We start from the raw sequence: 16,299 nt of genomic DNA on the forward strand, positions 1-16,299 counted from the left end.
TTTGATAATTCTGAGCAGGCGTACAAGATCTGCTTACGTGACCGGCAGAGGATGGTCAAAAAAGGTGAATATGACACCTTCTGCCAAGTGTTCCAAGAAGCTGTGTCTCGTGGAGTGTATTCAAAAGCTTCGCCAGAAGATCTAGCTTATACTAAGCCCGTGTATTATTCGAGCCTAGTCAGCGCATATAAAGAGTCTATTTCCACGCCGTTGAGGATATGCGCCAATTCTAGCCTCTGCTGCAAGGGGCTAAGCCTCAATAGTATTATGATGGACGGGCCAGTTCCATTATATACCCTGATGCACAATCTTATTCGGTTCAGAAGTTATAAGTGTGCATTCGTGGCTGACATTCAGAAGTTCTACAATTCATTGTTAGCTACCTATGAAGATTCTCAGCTGAAACGTGTTTTTTTCGCTGATACAGTTGATGGAGAGCCGGAGGTTTATCTCACTAAAACCATCAACTTTGGTGAGGCCTTGGCCGGCGATATGGCCGTGACCGCCCTCAGACTCACTGGTCGTATTTTTGGTGGACGTTCCCAGCAGGATGTTCAAGATGTTTATGGATCTGAGAAGATTAGAGGTTGTGACGTTGTAGCCCAGCAAGAGGTGTGGAGAGATGTTCAGCAACCACTCAGTCCTGAATTTGTTTTGTATCAAGATCCTCCTTCGGTCAAATTGGAGACTTGTACTTATGTGGATGACTGTTTGAGCGGTCATAACAGTAAACCTGAAGCTGTCCAGCTGGTCCAAGAGCTGGAAGATATGATTGCACCTGGCAATTTCAGATTTAAATCTGTTGTTTATTCTGGAGATGATGTTGACAGTGTAAAAGTTTTGGGCCTTGTTTGGGACCCTAAACAGGATAAGTTGTTCCTACCTGTCAGAGCCAACCACGGCGAGAAGATTAAGGGTAGAAAGCTACTAGAGGATCTGGATCTGGAGGATCTCTGGAGAAGTCTACCTGAGTTGATAACTAAACGAGAAGTTTGGAGAATTGTGCAACAATTGTATGACCCAATGGGTCTAGCAGCGCCATTGCTGCTTAAATCCAAGCTTTGTCTGCGCTCAGTTTGCATACATGGATGCAACTGGGATGATGTCATACCTGGAGAGTTGAGGTCAGAGTTCGTGAGCAGCCTCCAGGACCGTTCGGCACTCGGAAATGTGTCGTTCAGACGTTCGATGGTTCCTGATAAGCCGTTGGGGCTTCCAATGGTTGTTGGTTTCTGTGATGCATCTAACCAGGCCTATGCAGCCATCACCTACCTGAGATGGCCAGTTCCTGGAGGATTTGATGTAATTTTGTGTTGCGCCAAGTCACGTGTCGCACCAGTGAAGATTGAGTCTATACCAAGGTTAGAAATGCTTAGTTGTCTAATTTTGGCAAGGCTTGTGGATACAGTTGTCAGAGCTCTACCTTTCAACATTTCTGGCAAAGTATTTTTTAGTGATAGCAGCTGTGCCCTGGCTCAGCTATCCAGTGACAGTGTTATGCTAAATGTTTTCAACAGTCATCGTGTTTCCGAGATACAACAGTTGACGAGCCCTGAAGATTGGAGATGGGTTCCAACCCAACACAACATCGCCGACCTGGCGACGCGTGGTTTGTGTACGATTGAGGATGTACAACCTGGATCTACATACCAGGAAGGTCCAAGCTGGTTGCGCCTGGAACAGGACCAGTGGCCCGTTAAGACGGCGGGTGAGGTAAATGCATCCATTCCCGAGAGCGAGCTAAATCCCAAGATGGCGAAGCTCAAGGTAATGTTCACACAGGTGGTGGACAATGATTTCTGGAGGTCCCTGGCAAGAAGGACCTACAGGCAGGCAAGGAGGACTGTGGCCGCAGTTCTTAAGGCTGCCAACTGCTTTAAAATGTTGCTTGTCAAGAAACGTGGTGTTGCAACAAATGAGGATGGTGTTAGCAACAATAATAGTTCTAGGTATTATGAGAACTATACTTTTACAAATACATACATGGATTCTGTTTGTGACATGTTTTTGACTTCCTTCAACCAAGAGAAGGAGATGACCATGGACGCCGAGGGGAAATTCGACTCCCTTCAACCCTATCATCACAAGGTCCAGGTTTGTTGGCCCATAGTGGGTCATGATGGATGTTTTCCGCTTAGGTCATTCACAATATTGAAAATGGCCGGGAGGGGAGATGAGGCTCTTGAGGCCGCTGCTGGAGGCCCCAGGAAAGTTATGAAGGACAGCCCAGGTGTTGTCTTGCTCAGCCGCCACAACAGGCTGGCGAGGCTCATCCTTCAACAGTCCCACGATGAATTGGGACATGGAGGCCATCGTAAAACATTGGCGCAAAGCCGCAGGTATGCATGGATCACACATGGCCGCATGGAGGCTATGAAGGTGGTCAAGAGTTGTGCTGCATGTTCCATTGAATATGCCAAGCGTTCGAGTCCCGCAATTGCTAATATTCTGCCAGATCGTGTTGAGCCCTCAATGCCCTTCAAGGAGGTGCATATGGACCTTGCGGGGCCGATAGAAGTTGTGAAGCCTGGCGTTGGCACCAGGAGTTCCAAGACCAAGTACAAAGTCTGGTTGTTGATTGTGGCCTGTAGATTCACACAGGCTGTGTTTGTTGACGTGTTGACCGATTATTCAACTGAAGCCGTGCTGGTCGGCATGAGAAAACTTCAGGCGTTTTACAATATGCCTAGAAGGGTTACTACAGATAGAGGCACCAATATGGCTGGTGCCAAGCGCATTTTAGATGAACTTTTGAAGGATACCAGGATGCATTTTGAATGGCATCTTGTGCCCACTGCAGCACACTCGTTCGTAGGTACTGTGGAGAGGCAGGTTGGGCTGGTCAAGCGTGTGTTGAACAAGAAGTTGGCTGGTGCTACTGTAACCTTCAATGATTTATTGGTGTTGTGTGCTGAGACTGCAAGAGTCTTAAACTCTAAACCATTGACGTATGCCACCCAAGGAGATGACGTCAATTGCTGGAGAATAATTTCACCTGCTGATCTGTTAGGCGGCAGGACCAATGATGCAATCTGCACCTTCGAGACAGGTTGCAAGGAGCCCATCACCAGGAGGCTGGAGAACTTGGAGGAGTTGACCCGTCAGTTCCATCAGGTGTACAAGGAGCAGCTCATGCCTGAGCTACTCAAGTCCGTCAAGTGGCGCCGCAACGAGGTGCTGCTCGAGCCGGGAGATGTGGTGCTGATCGACGATAGCACAAGTTTGATGAAGAAGTTCAGATTGGGGCGTGTAGAAGAAGTGTGCCCAGGTGGGAGGACCGTGGTTTGCAAGTACAAATTATCAGATGACGCAGCCGCCACGAGTAACGAGACTTCCGCAAGACGTCTGCTCAAGATCAATCTACTCAAAGTTTAGTATAAGTATCGTTCTTGTTTAACTTTGAATTTATTTTTACGGTAGATTTATCAGATATTTTTTTCGAAAGACAAAAAACGCAATTTTTGACGCAATTTCGTTTAAACTTTCAAATCGACGCAAGATTTTTTCATTTGAAATGCAAGCTTAAGTTTTTTATACGTTCACGCAAGTTTTTTCAATGATTTAAGTCTTTCCGGGACCAGGGATTTTTTCGCGGAAATTTTCCTAGGTACCTACGCAAATACGAACATTTTTATCCTTGTTTGATTGAAATTCGATATGATAAAAAATTAACACAATGAGATTTTTTTTACATCATACAAATATTTCTTTAAGATTTATTATAATCACATAAATAATTTAATATTACATGCATATTAAAATTATTACTAATTACCTTTTAACCGATGTACCTAAAGAAAAAATGCAGATTTTTTTCGCCTTGAATTAAGTAGATTCTTTGAGTTTCGAAGATTTAAGCTTAATAAGACCGCTCTACGGTGTATCTTAGCTCTGTTTCCTCGGCCAGACATACCGCAGAACGGCAAAACTAAAGCATAAGATAATTTTATTTCGATTGCTTTGATTGATGATTTTAAAGTTTCTTTGAATTATTTCATGATTCTTTTTTATTTTTTATTTGAATTAACATCACTAATTATGTTTATTTTCAGTTGATGCAGCCCTGCGCCAGAAATCCTGTTGGAAATTATGCGGTATCAAAAATTGTGATGGAAAGACATAACGTCCGACAGGATAGCTGGAACATGGCAATTATTTATATTTGATGGATTTGTTAGTTTGTATCTTGAGGGATTCATTCTAACTGAGGCCCCAAATTGCCTTAATTATGACTGTTTGAATACGTATAAGTTGCTTTCTTTTCAAAACAGAGAGAAATTGCAAACTCAGCATTTAGAGAAGTTCTTTTCTTATATTGAGCTTTTGTTTTATTTTGGTAAATTTAATTTGCATATTTCAATTGCAATTTTATTTTACGCAATTTTGATTCACGAAGATTTAAAATTATGAAATTTTAATTTTCCGATGTTTGATGATTTTTTACAGTCATATTATTTAGATTTAAGTATCTATTCTATTAAAACACGTTTAGATTTAAGGATCTTACTTATCTTATCTGAAAAATGTTTAGATGTAAGCACGAGTATTTTTCCACCGGAGAAAATTTCTAATTATTGAGAAGTTTTTTATGAAATTTTACTTTTCTTTTCTAGCAAAAAGATTTAGTAGAAAAAATGTCATTATTTAATCTTTCTTTCTTTTGATGAAAAAGTTTGAGTTGATTATCTAATTATTGATGCGATTTTTAATATAAAAATCATTTGCCTATTATTATGTAGGTACCTAATCAAAGTTTAGGTACTATTGATATTAATTCATGTATTCGCAATTACATGGTCTGTAATTCTAATTTTAATTGAGATTATGAGGCCATGATATAATGAGATGTGTGAGTGGTAAATGTGCATTTCATGAATGTTGAATGCTTTTCCCATTCCTTATTCCTATCCTTATGTGGTAGTGGAGTCGGTTTGAGTTATTGTGGTGTTCGTAAGTTACCATAATTAATTTTAGGCCTGATGGCCATGCCATTTTAAACTCTTGTAATTTATGCGTTATGAGATTGTGATTTTGTGGACACTGTCTGTACGCATGATGCTAAGATGAGTTATTGTGTTCGATTCCCAGTGACTAGACGGGTGTGTGTTGGAATGTATTTTCTTGTATTCCCTGGCAAGTTCGAACCCATTAATTCCCTTTTCCTTACACCAGAGAATGAGTGTGTAACGCGGCATTCCTAACTATCTCCGCGCGTCGCTTGTAAACAAACAAAAAGACGCGCACTTTTCCTTTAATGATTCCCATGTGAAGAGCTACGTGAATGAAAATAATGTATTGGTTGAATATACATGCGCTCTAATCCGTGGAAGATCTCAAATAAGCCTTCCTGCTTAGTTTGACATCATATGTGGTAAGAATTTATCTTTAATTCTTAATAATAAGCGTAGAATGGTATAATTTTATGAAGAAATTTAAAACATTAATTTTTCAACAAATAGACCATTTAATTGCTAACTTTTGACATACGAATATTTTCCTTAATTTTATTGATCATTTGAATCTAAAATTATCAATTTCTGATGCGATTTAATATGTTTCGTGCCAATTTAAAGTTTTTTAGAAATTTTATATTTTTAATTTAATTGAAATCACGCAACCTCGATCTTACAAAAATAATAAACCATTAATTTTATGTAATTAATTTTTATATTTTTGTTTTAGACTTACTGTTTTCATGGTAATAAATACACATTTGTAAACTTCGCTATGTTGGTCATTCGGAGGGCTTGGAGATAAGATTTCGAGAACGGCTAGGCATGCGTTCCGAAACATATAGATATATAAGTTTCGACAAAATTATACGTAAATTTGTTGCTTCTTAAACACAGAATTCTGTTTAAGGACATACTGACATTTTCAGGACTTATTTATAGAGATGCTTTGCTTATAATATTGTACCTTATTGTAATAGGATTCAGTACTCCGAAAATCAGATCAATCGGATGTTTATATCACATAAAAGATTGTTATTCAAAAATCAACATGTTTAAAATGGACTTACGGACATTCTGGTAACGATGATAGAGTAACTACTCTTTCTTAGTCGCTTCTAACAGGAATCATCAGGCAAAAATTGAAATCGATAGGACAATTCTAACATGCTTAAATAGACGAAAAAAGCTATCCGTACCAGACGGACGGACCGACCCTAATTATAGAAAAGCTTTTAAAAAGGAAAATGTATTTGTTAATCCCATTATAAAATGATATCCTTTTCCACAGAAATATATTATAACATCAATACAATGCATCCATTTTTGTAATCTTTTACATTATTTCCAGGGATCTAAAGGCTTCAAGTGGTTGAACTCTTAGACAATCAAACTTATGAACCAACCAACCAAAATTCAATGATAGCCCCCAAAGTCAACTAATGCGAAAACGTTATTATACAACTTTGGGGACTAGTGTAATAAAGAGCCCAATATCCTATCTCTCTCTCTGCAGTAATTCAGTGTTTAGTTTTTTATAATGTTTAGAGTTGATCATGAATCTAAGCATGTTAGAAAAGGCCTATCAATTTCAAATCTTGTAATAAAATTTCTTGAATTTCGTTGTTGGTATAAGCTGTAATCTGATACAGACAGAATAAACTTAAACTTAGGTGCTACATAATCCTACATAACATAAACCAAAACAAAATACAGACAGACATAAATCTGAGTATAAATATATAAAACATCAAGGATAAAGGAAATTGACAATGGACCAAAAATTTCTTTGTTGTCTTGACTATTGTGGAGGGAGAACTCTTTCTTGATTTATTAAAAAATATTTGGGGTTTTGGTGCATGAATGTCAAATTTTTAATATGATTTAAAAGACCAATTTAAATTTTTTTACAGAATTTGCCTGTGTCAAATTGTAGGATTTGTTTAGATTTATATTTGGTATTTTTAACATATTCAATCAGACTACGAAAATTGAATTTAGTCAAGATCGATTTATCCTTATACTTGTATAAATAACCCACATGGAAATAGCACTAATCCATATACTACTTACTTCTTATTGATCATGCAATTTGAGAAAAGTTTACATATAAAAGTCGTAAATTTATATTGGGAAAGCTAAAGTTTCAGGATTAATCAATTTGTTTGTTGTTATGCCTGTAATGAACATTTCTCTACTGTTTTTATACAATAATACATCCGTAAAATCAAATCTACTTTGTCTGTCTAATATCTGTAATTACGGTGTAATGCATGATGAAAAGGAATGGTATTAACTATTACAAATATTGAGATGTAGAAGACTACCATCAATGTGTTTTTTTTTAATAAATGCTTTTATTTTTTCATAAACATATTTGTTTAGGCATTAAAATTTAAACAAAGACATAGAAATTAAAAAAATTATGGTACAGTTCTAATCAGTTCTGCCAGGGTAACCCTGAATAGATCACTATTGATAAGTCTACTTTGCCTAAGATAGATTTTGAAAAGGTATCAAGGATTTTTGTACATCGCTTCAGTGCAGCTTATGGGTATAGTCATTCTTATTTATAACTTTTTGTCATTTATACAGTCAAAATTCAGTTTGCCTTAAATACATCAACACCTTTTTAATACCACTGCACTGGCGAAAATACATCCACTGTAAATTTGCTGGGTGTGTAAATGGCAGTCCCTCGTTCTGTTACGATTATGCGGGCCTTCATTAATAAATCTTATCTTGTGATACTTTTAATACTTACCTTGGCTAATACTCAATTTCTTTTCCAAATATAGAGTATGTTAATATATCTATAATTACAGTAAAAAATTATACTTTTACAAAATTGATGTTGAGGATAATATAATAATTACGTGTATGTATTCTTATATATCAATTTTTTAATTTAGTTTTAATCATAGAAAATGTATTGAACGTGATAAAGAAAAATTTCATCAAACTTTTGCCTGCCTAACAATATTTAATGAAGAAATTAAACGATAAAATACAATAAGAATCTTGATTTATTCTCGAGTCAAAAGCAGGAATTGACCAATGGTAAAATGTATACTGGACTTTCATCGGTCATCTGTATTGTGTAACGTCATTTTCTATTAGGCACTATAAGCTGCTTCCTCTGGTCAATTTATTTAAAAATTCTCGATAATGATATGATTTTTTTTCAGGTTTGATTCTGACATCCTGGAGGGACAATTCTGGCAGAGTACCTTTCCAAGAACAACTAGGAGGTACATAGAAACATAGATATAAAAATACAGATAGATAGTTGAATACAAAGATAGATAGATAAAAAATAGTCGGATAGAGAGATTGTGATATACATTATAAAGTTAAATGGATAGATATATAGATAGATAGACAGTTATATAGTTAGAAAGATGGATGAATGGATGTATGACGGATGGATGGATTAATGTAAAACACACAAAAGACAGACAAGTAAATAAAAGTTACAAAATATTATTTTATTTTTGTATTTCTTATTAATGTAACCTTGATGAAAATTTAAATCATTCTTAACTTTGTTCAATAGTAAGATAAACAAGGATGACAACATCCATAAGAAGCAAAGCTCAAGAATTATGGATGGACATCGAAAAAAAAATAAACTATAGAGCAGTATCATAAAATCCACAATATTGTTGACGTTTTTAGATTAAACAACATCATAGATATTAAGCACAGGAGTAATACATTAAACTACAAACAGGAGCATCATATTACCTGACACAAGAGGACTTTTATTGAAAGGTCGTGCGGTCAATATAATTGATCCCGTTACTCTATTTAAATGACAAACACGCAAACACAGACAGACAAATACAATATGTTCAGCATTTTAACTAAATAACATTCTTTAACTTTTGGATATATATTCGTTTATGTTTCATTATATGTTGGAGATTATTCGATACCTTTACTTTTATTTCAAGATTTACCATACTAAATAAGATGAATATTATTATATAAATTGTAAGAATATATTCTTAATCATTATTCCAAGAATTAAAGTGTTGTGTAAATAAAGTTCTGTAATTTTTGTGTTCATTTTATACCATGGTTTGTCAGGAAGGGAGGAGACTATTATTACACTAGTCCCCAAATTCTTATAATAACGTTTTCTTGTTTGTTGGCTTGATTAGTTTGTTCATTAAGTTGAGTGTCCAAACGTTGGGGATGTACATGAATTTGTCGGCAAATCTCCTATCCCCTTAGATCCCTGCATGGTTTGAGTTTATTTTAAATTGAGAAACGATATGAATAGATAAGATAAAATATCAGGGGGGAGGGACATTGGCCAGTATATTACTATAAAAATTATAACCAATTTTAGTAATCTTAAATATTCAAATAATTTGAATTACCGCATAAATATACAGACGGATAGCTAATTATAACAGGCAGAAAAATAGATAATCAAATAACTAAAATAAAATAGAAAACAAAAAATAGATAGATTAATATTAAATCAAATAAAGAAAGATGGATACAAGTCTTGCTGCACGCAATCTATTTCTCGATAAAACCATAATTTTCGTGGTTCTTTCAACCAAAATAGAAATAGATAGGTAGATGAAAACAATTTCAAGTACAAAACACAAATACTTTTTAGCTTTACCTTTTTTTCATTAATTGTAAACATATATTTTTGTATAAACTGCAATTTTAAAAGGTTTAAATCATATTTTGGGGTGAATATTGACGATTGCTATTTATAAAATACCCCCTAACCATCAAATATTCCTATATATTTCTATTTGTGATAATGATAATAATCAGTGAGCCAATAGACGATAATATGATGTACAGTAAGCCCAAAATTATGATAAACAAATTACCCCTTCTGTAGATTAAGACTATTAGTAGTAATTGGACACTACTTGTATGTTGTAACAATTAATCAAGTTTTAATCAAAATGTCCAAACTTGTGAAGCTAACGAATGGGAGAGTGTTTATGAAACTTTGGTTTCCACTTTGAATAACAAACTTATGTCCCCCCCTTCCCTGATTTCCTGTAATTTTTTGGATAAAGATAGGTTAGGTAAAGTAATGATAAGAAGATCCCTGATGGATGGATAAATGACTATATGTTGGTCCATCCCTGCGTCTTTGACTGCGTTAAAGTAAGTTAAACAAATCAACTATATTTTTTTTTTATTTTTTCAAGTAAATTAAAGTATATCATATTAATTAATTGCAATTCAGTATTACTACCCTATTACATAATTGGGGCGGAATTCTCCTTCGATTTCAAGTGATCATTTAGAGAAACCAAGGGCTTAGTAACATCCAACAGAAAACTAACCCTTTGAGATGTACTTCCTTAGTATTGTTATGAATTTCGCCTGTTTATGGGCCAAGGCATTCCCTGTACTCTAACTATTTATGTCGCGCCCTTGACATAGCAGCACTAGGAACCATTTTTAATGTCTTTAGTTATGACGCGGTATCGGACCGAGATTATAATCTATCACTTCCTCGTCGACGTGCGGTTACGCTACGTGATGAGACACGGTTGCAAGTTTTGAAATTCATTATTTGATGTCGATAAAAAAAATTTCTAAATATATTTCTCCAACAGCAAATAAAATATAAGTGTGTCTTGTTCTTCAAAATATTCCACTTTTTCATCGTAATTTCAAATTTGTAAAGTCAGAAAGAACAAGAATATTTTTCTTAAGATTTTCTGACGTAGGTTGTTTTTTATTTGGAAATATTTAAGCAAACAAACGTGGACAATTTTTATAAAGATTTATTTTGTTTGTAGAAAAACTATTTTGCTTTAGGAAATAGGTAACATTATTTAGAAGTTTTAAAAGCTATTGATCCATCTCAACCCAAGACTACTTTATCAAACTAACATCTTTGTACAGGCCATATATATATTTCAATAACTAAGGTTATCATTCTCAATCGTCCTATAAACTTTTTTGACATTTTAAACATATTTACACTCCCGCTACATATCTATTAGAAGGCTTTTTAACAGAATAACTTCAAAGTAAAAATAAATATTTATCTAGATTTTTAAAAAAGTTTCTTGTATTTCGAATAAAAACAACTTTGAATTACTTTAGAATTAATAAATTAATATAGATACAAGTAATGATTACATCTTATCTCATCCTTTGACAAACAATCTTATAGTAAAGTGTTAGCACACCAATAATCTTTTTATTAAGGTTTCAATTTGGTTTGGCGTACTTACTGCTGCTCTGTCTCACCTGGGCAATCTATTTTCCTGTTCTTTCAACACCTCATTGGTAAGTTCTTTATATGTCAATATTACAAAAGTAGAACACTGTCTTTATGTTTATCCGTCCGTCAATTCGTATGATATCTGCTGACCAGGTTGGGTTCTTGATTTCGGGAAATATAACTACTAGTCATAATTTGGTGAAAAGCTTTTTTCTTGGAGGTAGAACAACCACCTCCTGAATATATGTCACCATTAACAATATCATACATTTTTGCCAAGTAGTGGCCATTTTTTAAAACAAACATCAAAAGTGTGTGTGTGGGGTGGGGTAATTGAAATGATAAGCAGATTTACTTGTTGAGTTATCTTGATCACACGCCGAAAATGTATCTTATCAAGTTAGTTTTCGAGATATAGCAGGACAGACAATCAACCATTTGATTGAACCTAATTAGAATTAGTGTCATGTGTTACGTCATAAAAATAGTCTCTTATCCATCTCTTTTTATCGAGATGTCCTTTCAAACTTCTCCTCCTTTTTTGACGCATTTTTATGACGTCACGCATGACAATTTCCAGCGCTTCTAGTTAAGCGTCTATATAAATAAGTAAAGGAACAATAACATGCTGATAGGTGTCAGTCAAATTATAAACTAAGGAGAGAAGGAAATTAAAAAGGATAAATTTTTACAACAAATTTAGATTAAATTATAATAATATTTAAAAAATTAAACAATTTTAATAGATGTTTTTTCATGATTAAAACAATTTTAATTAAATTCTTTGTTGCCAGCCCAGCCCCAGTGGGAAACTTTAAATCTGTTTGAAAAAGTTTTAATACCAGGGATGTAAGATATCTGCCATCAGAAAAAAAATATTAGATCCAGATTGATTGGTTAGTGTGCTTTATATACCCCCAACCCTCAACATCCAAAATTATTACATAAACTTTTGGATCTAGTAGATGTTCCTATTAACGATTATCTTTTAAAAGGCGGTTAGCTGCCAAAATGCTAAACGTACATGACATTTCCGCATACCGTTTTAAGCGGCATAAGAAGGCCTATAAATAATCTGTTACGCATTCGGGAAATTATAGAAATTTTTGATAACAAGTAATATCATTATTATAAAAATGTTTTAATTTATTGATCAAATAATCATTCATATACTCTTAAAATTGCAACATGAATGACAACATCCACAAGTAGCAAAGCATATAGAGTAAATATCAAAAAAATATCAAAACTAGCGGCTACGCTTAGAGGCCTCTAGGGGCACTTAAGCTGAGTAGGAGGGAGTTGAATTACAAAACCTATTTTTTTTTAAATTTAAATTTGTTTAAAAAAGTAAAAAAAAGGGAAGAGGGGGTAACATCCCCCAAAATAGTTATAAACCTTCAGGGACCTATGAGAAGCTACCCTATTGAGGAAAACCCGATCGGTTTAGCGGTTAATGTGATCCTTCGGTACAGACAAACAAACACACAGACAAACGGACATCCTGTTACTTTATTATAAGGATACATTAACAAAGTAATTTTAAGAGTATCCTAAAGTAGTAAAATTTTTTGTCTGTAGCTGAAGATTTCTATGGGTTTTCCATATTAGGGTAGCTTCACATAGGTCCTGGGATTGTTTTAGGCTAATTTGCTTTCAGATTCAAGTCTTGAATTGGTTTTTGGCTATTTTCTAACCTTTCCTTGTGGATGCTAAAGCGCAGCCGCTAGTATATAATTTGTTGTTTTTATATAATTCATTTGAGGTAAACATAAAACAAAATATGAATTTAAGTATTTTTTAATGTTTATTATGGGGCTATAGCACTTACACATCCAGCAAATTTACAGTTGATGTATTTTTGGCAAAATGTTTTCTTCCTTTTTCTCATGCCATAAATACATCTGACACTGGCATTTACACATCCATACTTTTTCAATTATATGTCATAAATACATCCAACACTGGCAAATACACATCTAGATTAATTTATATGAATATTTGTATACAATTAATTAGATTTTGTACAGTCTGTATAGGTTTTAAACTTTTTACCCTATTTTAGTTACTCTCCCCCTATTTACTTCCCTTTTTCTCAAGATGCTCCCAACAAAACATCATTGATACATTTGCGCATGTGGTCAAATTATTGCTATAGAATATACTAGCGGATTCGACACTAGCATCATAGGGGCTTCATCCCAAGACACATATGAAAGTCCAATCCCCTCCCCTTATTGTTGTTTTGTGTGTCATTATCAGCGTAGTATATAAAATGTCATCGTTTTTACTTTAAGCGAAAAAGTGGGGATTTTTTTTTAATCTTGGGGGGTTGCGGTGTCCCTACTAAAAAAGTGTTTAACTAAACAGTACATATATGCTCGCTATTTAACAACTATATAATAATATCAAAATATTTCTTTTTAAAAACGGATATTCCAAATTATAGAGTAGCTTCGCTACTAAACAAGGATGACAACATCCATAAAAGCGAAGCTCTGTAACGGTAGGACAAACGGAAATTAACACTTGTATAATGTCAGAACTGAATAATCAGAATGCAAATGTATAAGAGTCAAAGCAAAATTGTAAGTAAATTTGTTGAAAAACTGCTTGATACAGGATAATGATTATGGACATACTTACATTTTTAGGACTTGATTATAGAGTTGCTTCGCTTATAATATTGTACTTTGTTATCTCAGGAATCAGTATACCAAAAATCAGACCAATCGGATAATTAGGTCACATACAAATTTGTTGTTAAAAATGTAAAAAGAAATCAACATGTTTAAAATGGACGTACGGACATTCTGGTAATAATTATAAAGTTGCTACGCTTTCTAACTCGTACCTAACTACTAAAGGAATCACCATGCAAAATTTGAAATCGATAGGACAATTCTAACATGCCTAAATTAACGAAAAAAACTATTTAAAAAAGTAAAAAAATCAACATATTTAAAATGGACGTACCGACATTTTGGTAATGATTATAGAGTTGCTACGCTTTCTAAATCGTACCTAACTACTAAAGGAATCACCATGCAAAATTTGAAATCGATAGGACAATTCTAACATGCCTAAATTAACGAAAAAAACTAATTAAAAAATTTTAAAAAAAATCAACATGTTTAAAATGGACGTACGGACATTTTGGTAATGATTATAGAGTTGCTACGCTTTCTAAATCGTACCTAACTACTAAAGGAATCATCATGCAAAATTTGAAATCGATAGGACAATTCTAACATGTCTAAATTAACGAAAAAAGCTATCCGTTACGGACGTACGGACGGACCGACCCTAATTATAGAAAAGCTTCGCTTTTAAAAAGTGTTTAACGAAACAGTACATATATGCTCGCTACTTTACAACTATATAAAAATATCATAATATTGTATTATGTATATAGTATTTACTAGAAATGCCTGGATGTACCATCCAGGTTTAGATAAATTAGTGAAAATTATTGTTTCCTTCTCTTATAATACATTATTGGTATTGCATCTTATAGCTATTCTTTCATAGCGTAGTGGTATGATATGAGAGAATGGGGTACGAAGATCAGTGGTTCAATTATTGTTGTTAGAATAAACATATTTTATTTCCTTTAAAAAAAAATTAATTTTTTATTAAATAAATAAAATAAAACTAAAACTTATTTTGAAAAGTCACTTAAAATCTTTAAAAAAGCAATTTAAAAAAAATGTTGCCAAGCCTCGAACCGACTTCCTTGGCCCTAAATATTCTAAAGAATATTTCTTTTTATGACATTGTAAACAATATCAGTAATTAATAAAATAAAACTAATTTTGAAGTCCCTTAATATATTTAAAAAGGTAATTAAAAAAAAAATTATCGCCAAGCCTCGAACCGACTTCCATGGCCCTAAATATTTTAAAGAATACTTTATAGTAATTGTTTAAATTAATAGACCTTTAAAGCTTTCCTCTTTAGCTCAGTGGATAAGTTTTATTGTTAATATTTTATCCAAGCAGTCTGAAGCACCTAAGATCGAAACCTCTTCGGGTATTTAAAAAATATTTTTATCTGTATAGAGAGAGAAAGAGAAAGAAAGATATTGTTGTGTGGAGGGGGGGGGGGGGTAATTTTTTTCCAGAACGATTTCTCTTGGGTGGGTGGTGTTACCCTCTTCCAAAATAGTTAGAAACCTTCCCAGAACCTATGATAAGCTACCCTGTAAAGGAGAACCATATGGGTTCAGGGGTTAGCGAGATCCTTTGTCACAAACAAACAGACAGACAAATAAACATTCTGTTACTTTATTATATGGATGATAGCTTTAATAGTTTATTATACATGCGGGCAATAGAACTGGAATTCTTGATAAGTTACTTGGGGGGTTTTGAACCGGCGACCTATAAGCTTTGAGGGATACTTAATATTATAGGAGGAAAGAGAGAGAGAGAGAGAGAGAGAGAGAGAGAGAGAGAAAGAAATTCGTAGGTTGCGTAATTTTCAATCATCAGCGACCGTTTAAACGGATATAAAAATCAAAAATTTATAAAGTAACAGGATATTTGTCTGTGTGTTTGTATGTTTGGAGGGTAGGGCGAGTAATATAATAGTTATTTAAAGCATCGTATTATTAACTATTATTATATAACACTGGCTTTAATCTGAAATGATTGTGCATTTTTATATTCATAGAAAACTGGATATAATAAGATGTTAAATATATTTTTCAGTCTGTTATGTTAAACAAAAAAAATTTTTTAAATAAATGTCCCCGCCTGGAGTCGATCTTGAATAACCACGACCTTAGCCTTACAACATACCCCTATGCCACAAAAGCCGCATAAATGTCAAACAAAAATTGGTCATCTTTTTACAACCCAAAACAAAATTAATAATGGGGATTAATCAACCCTTCTTTTTCTTCCATTGTTCTTTCCTTGAACTTTCCTTGAATATTAATATTTTTCTTCAATTGTCTTTTACCCTACTATTAATCTTTTTCTTCCATTTTCCAATCCCCGACTATTAATCTCTGAATATTAAGGGGATAGAAATTGAAATTATTATAATAGCTAAAACTATTACGCCGATATTAAATTACACCAAATTTTTGTTAAAAATATTGTTATAAGAGCTAAAAAA

The 16,299-nt window shown here is 33.8% G+C and overlaps 1 protein-coding gene across 2 annotated transcripts in view; it reads left to right on the forward strand.

Annotated features, from left to right (window-relative positions):
• The window catches only part of LOC145319131 (adenylate cyclase type 9-like), a 123,893-nt gene that overhangs the window by 21,582 nt on the left and 86,012 nt on the right, over positions 1–16,299 (forward strand). For both annotated transcript variants that reach the window (XM_080160993.1, XM_080160994.1), the window contains exons 4-5: positions 8,141–8,203; positions 11,160–11,240. In XM_080160993.1, the coding sequence (XP_080017119.1) occupies positions 8,141–8,203; positions 11,160–11,240 (144 nt within the window). The remainder of the gene's footprint in view (positions 1–8,140; positions 8,204–11,159; positions 11,241–16,299) is intronic.

Source organism: Acartia tonsa, chromosome 5 (assembly GCF_053477335.1).
Source record: "Acartia tonsa isolate MP-2025a chromosome 5, ASM5347733v1, whole genome shotgun sequence".
In the NCBI taxonomy this organism is placed as follows: Eukaryota; Metazoa; Arthropoda; class Copepoda; order Calanoida; family Acartiidae; genus Acartia; species Acartia tonsa.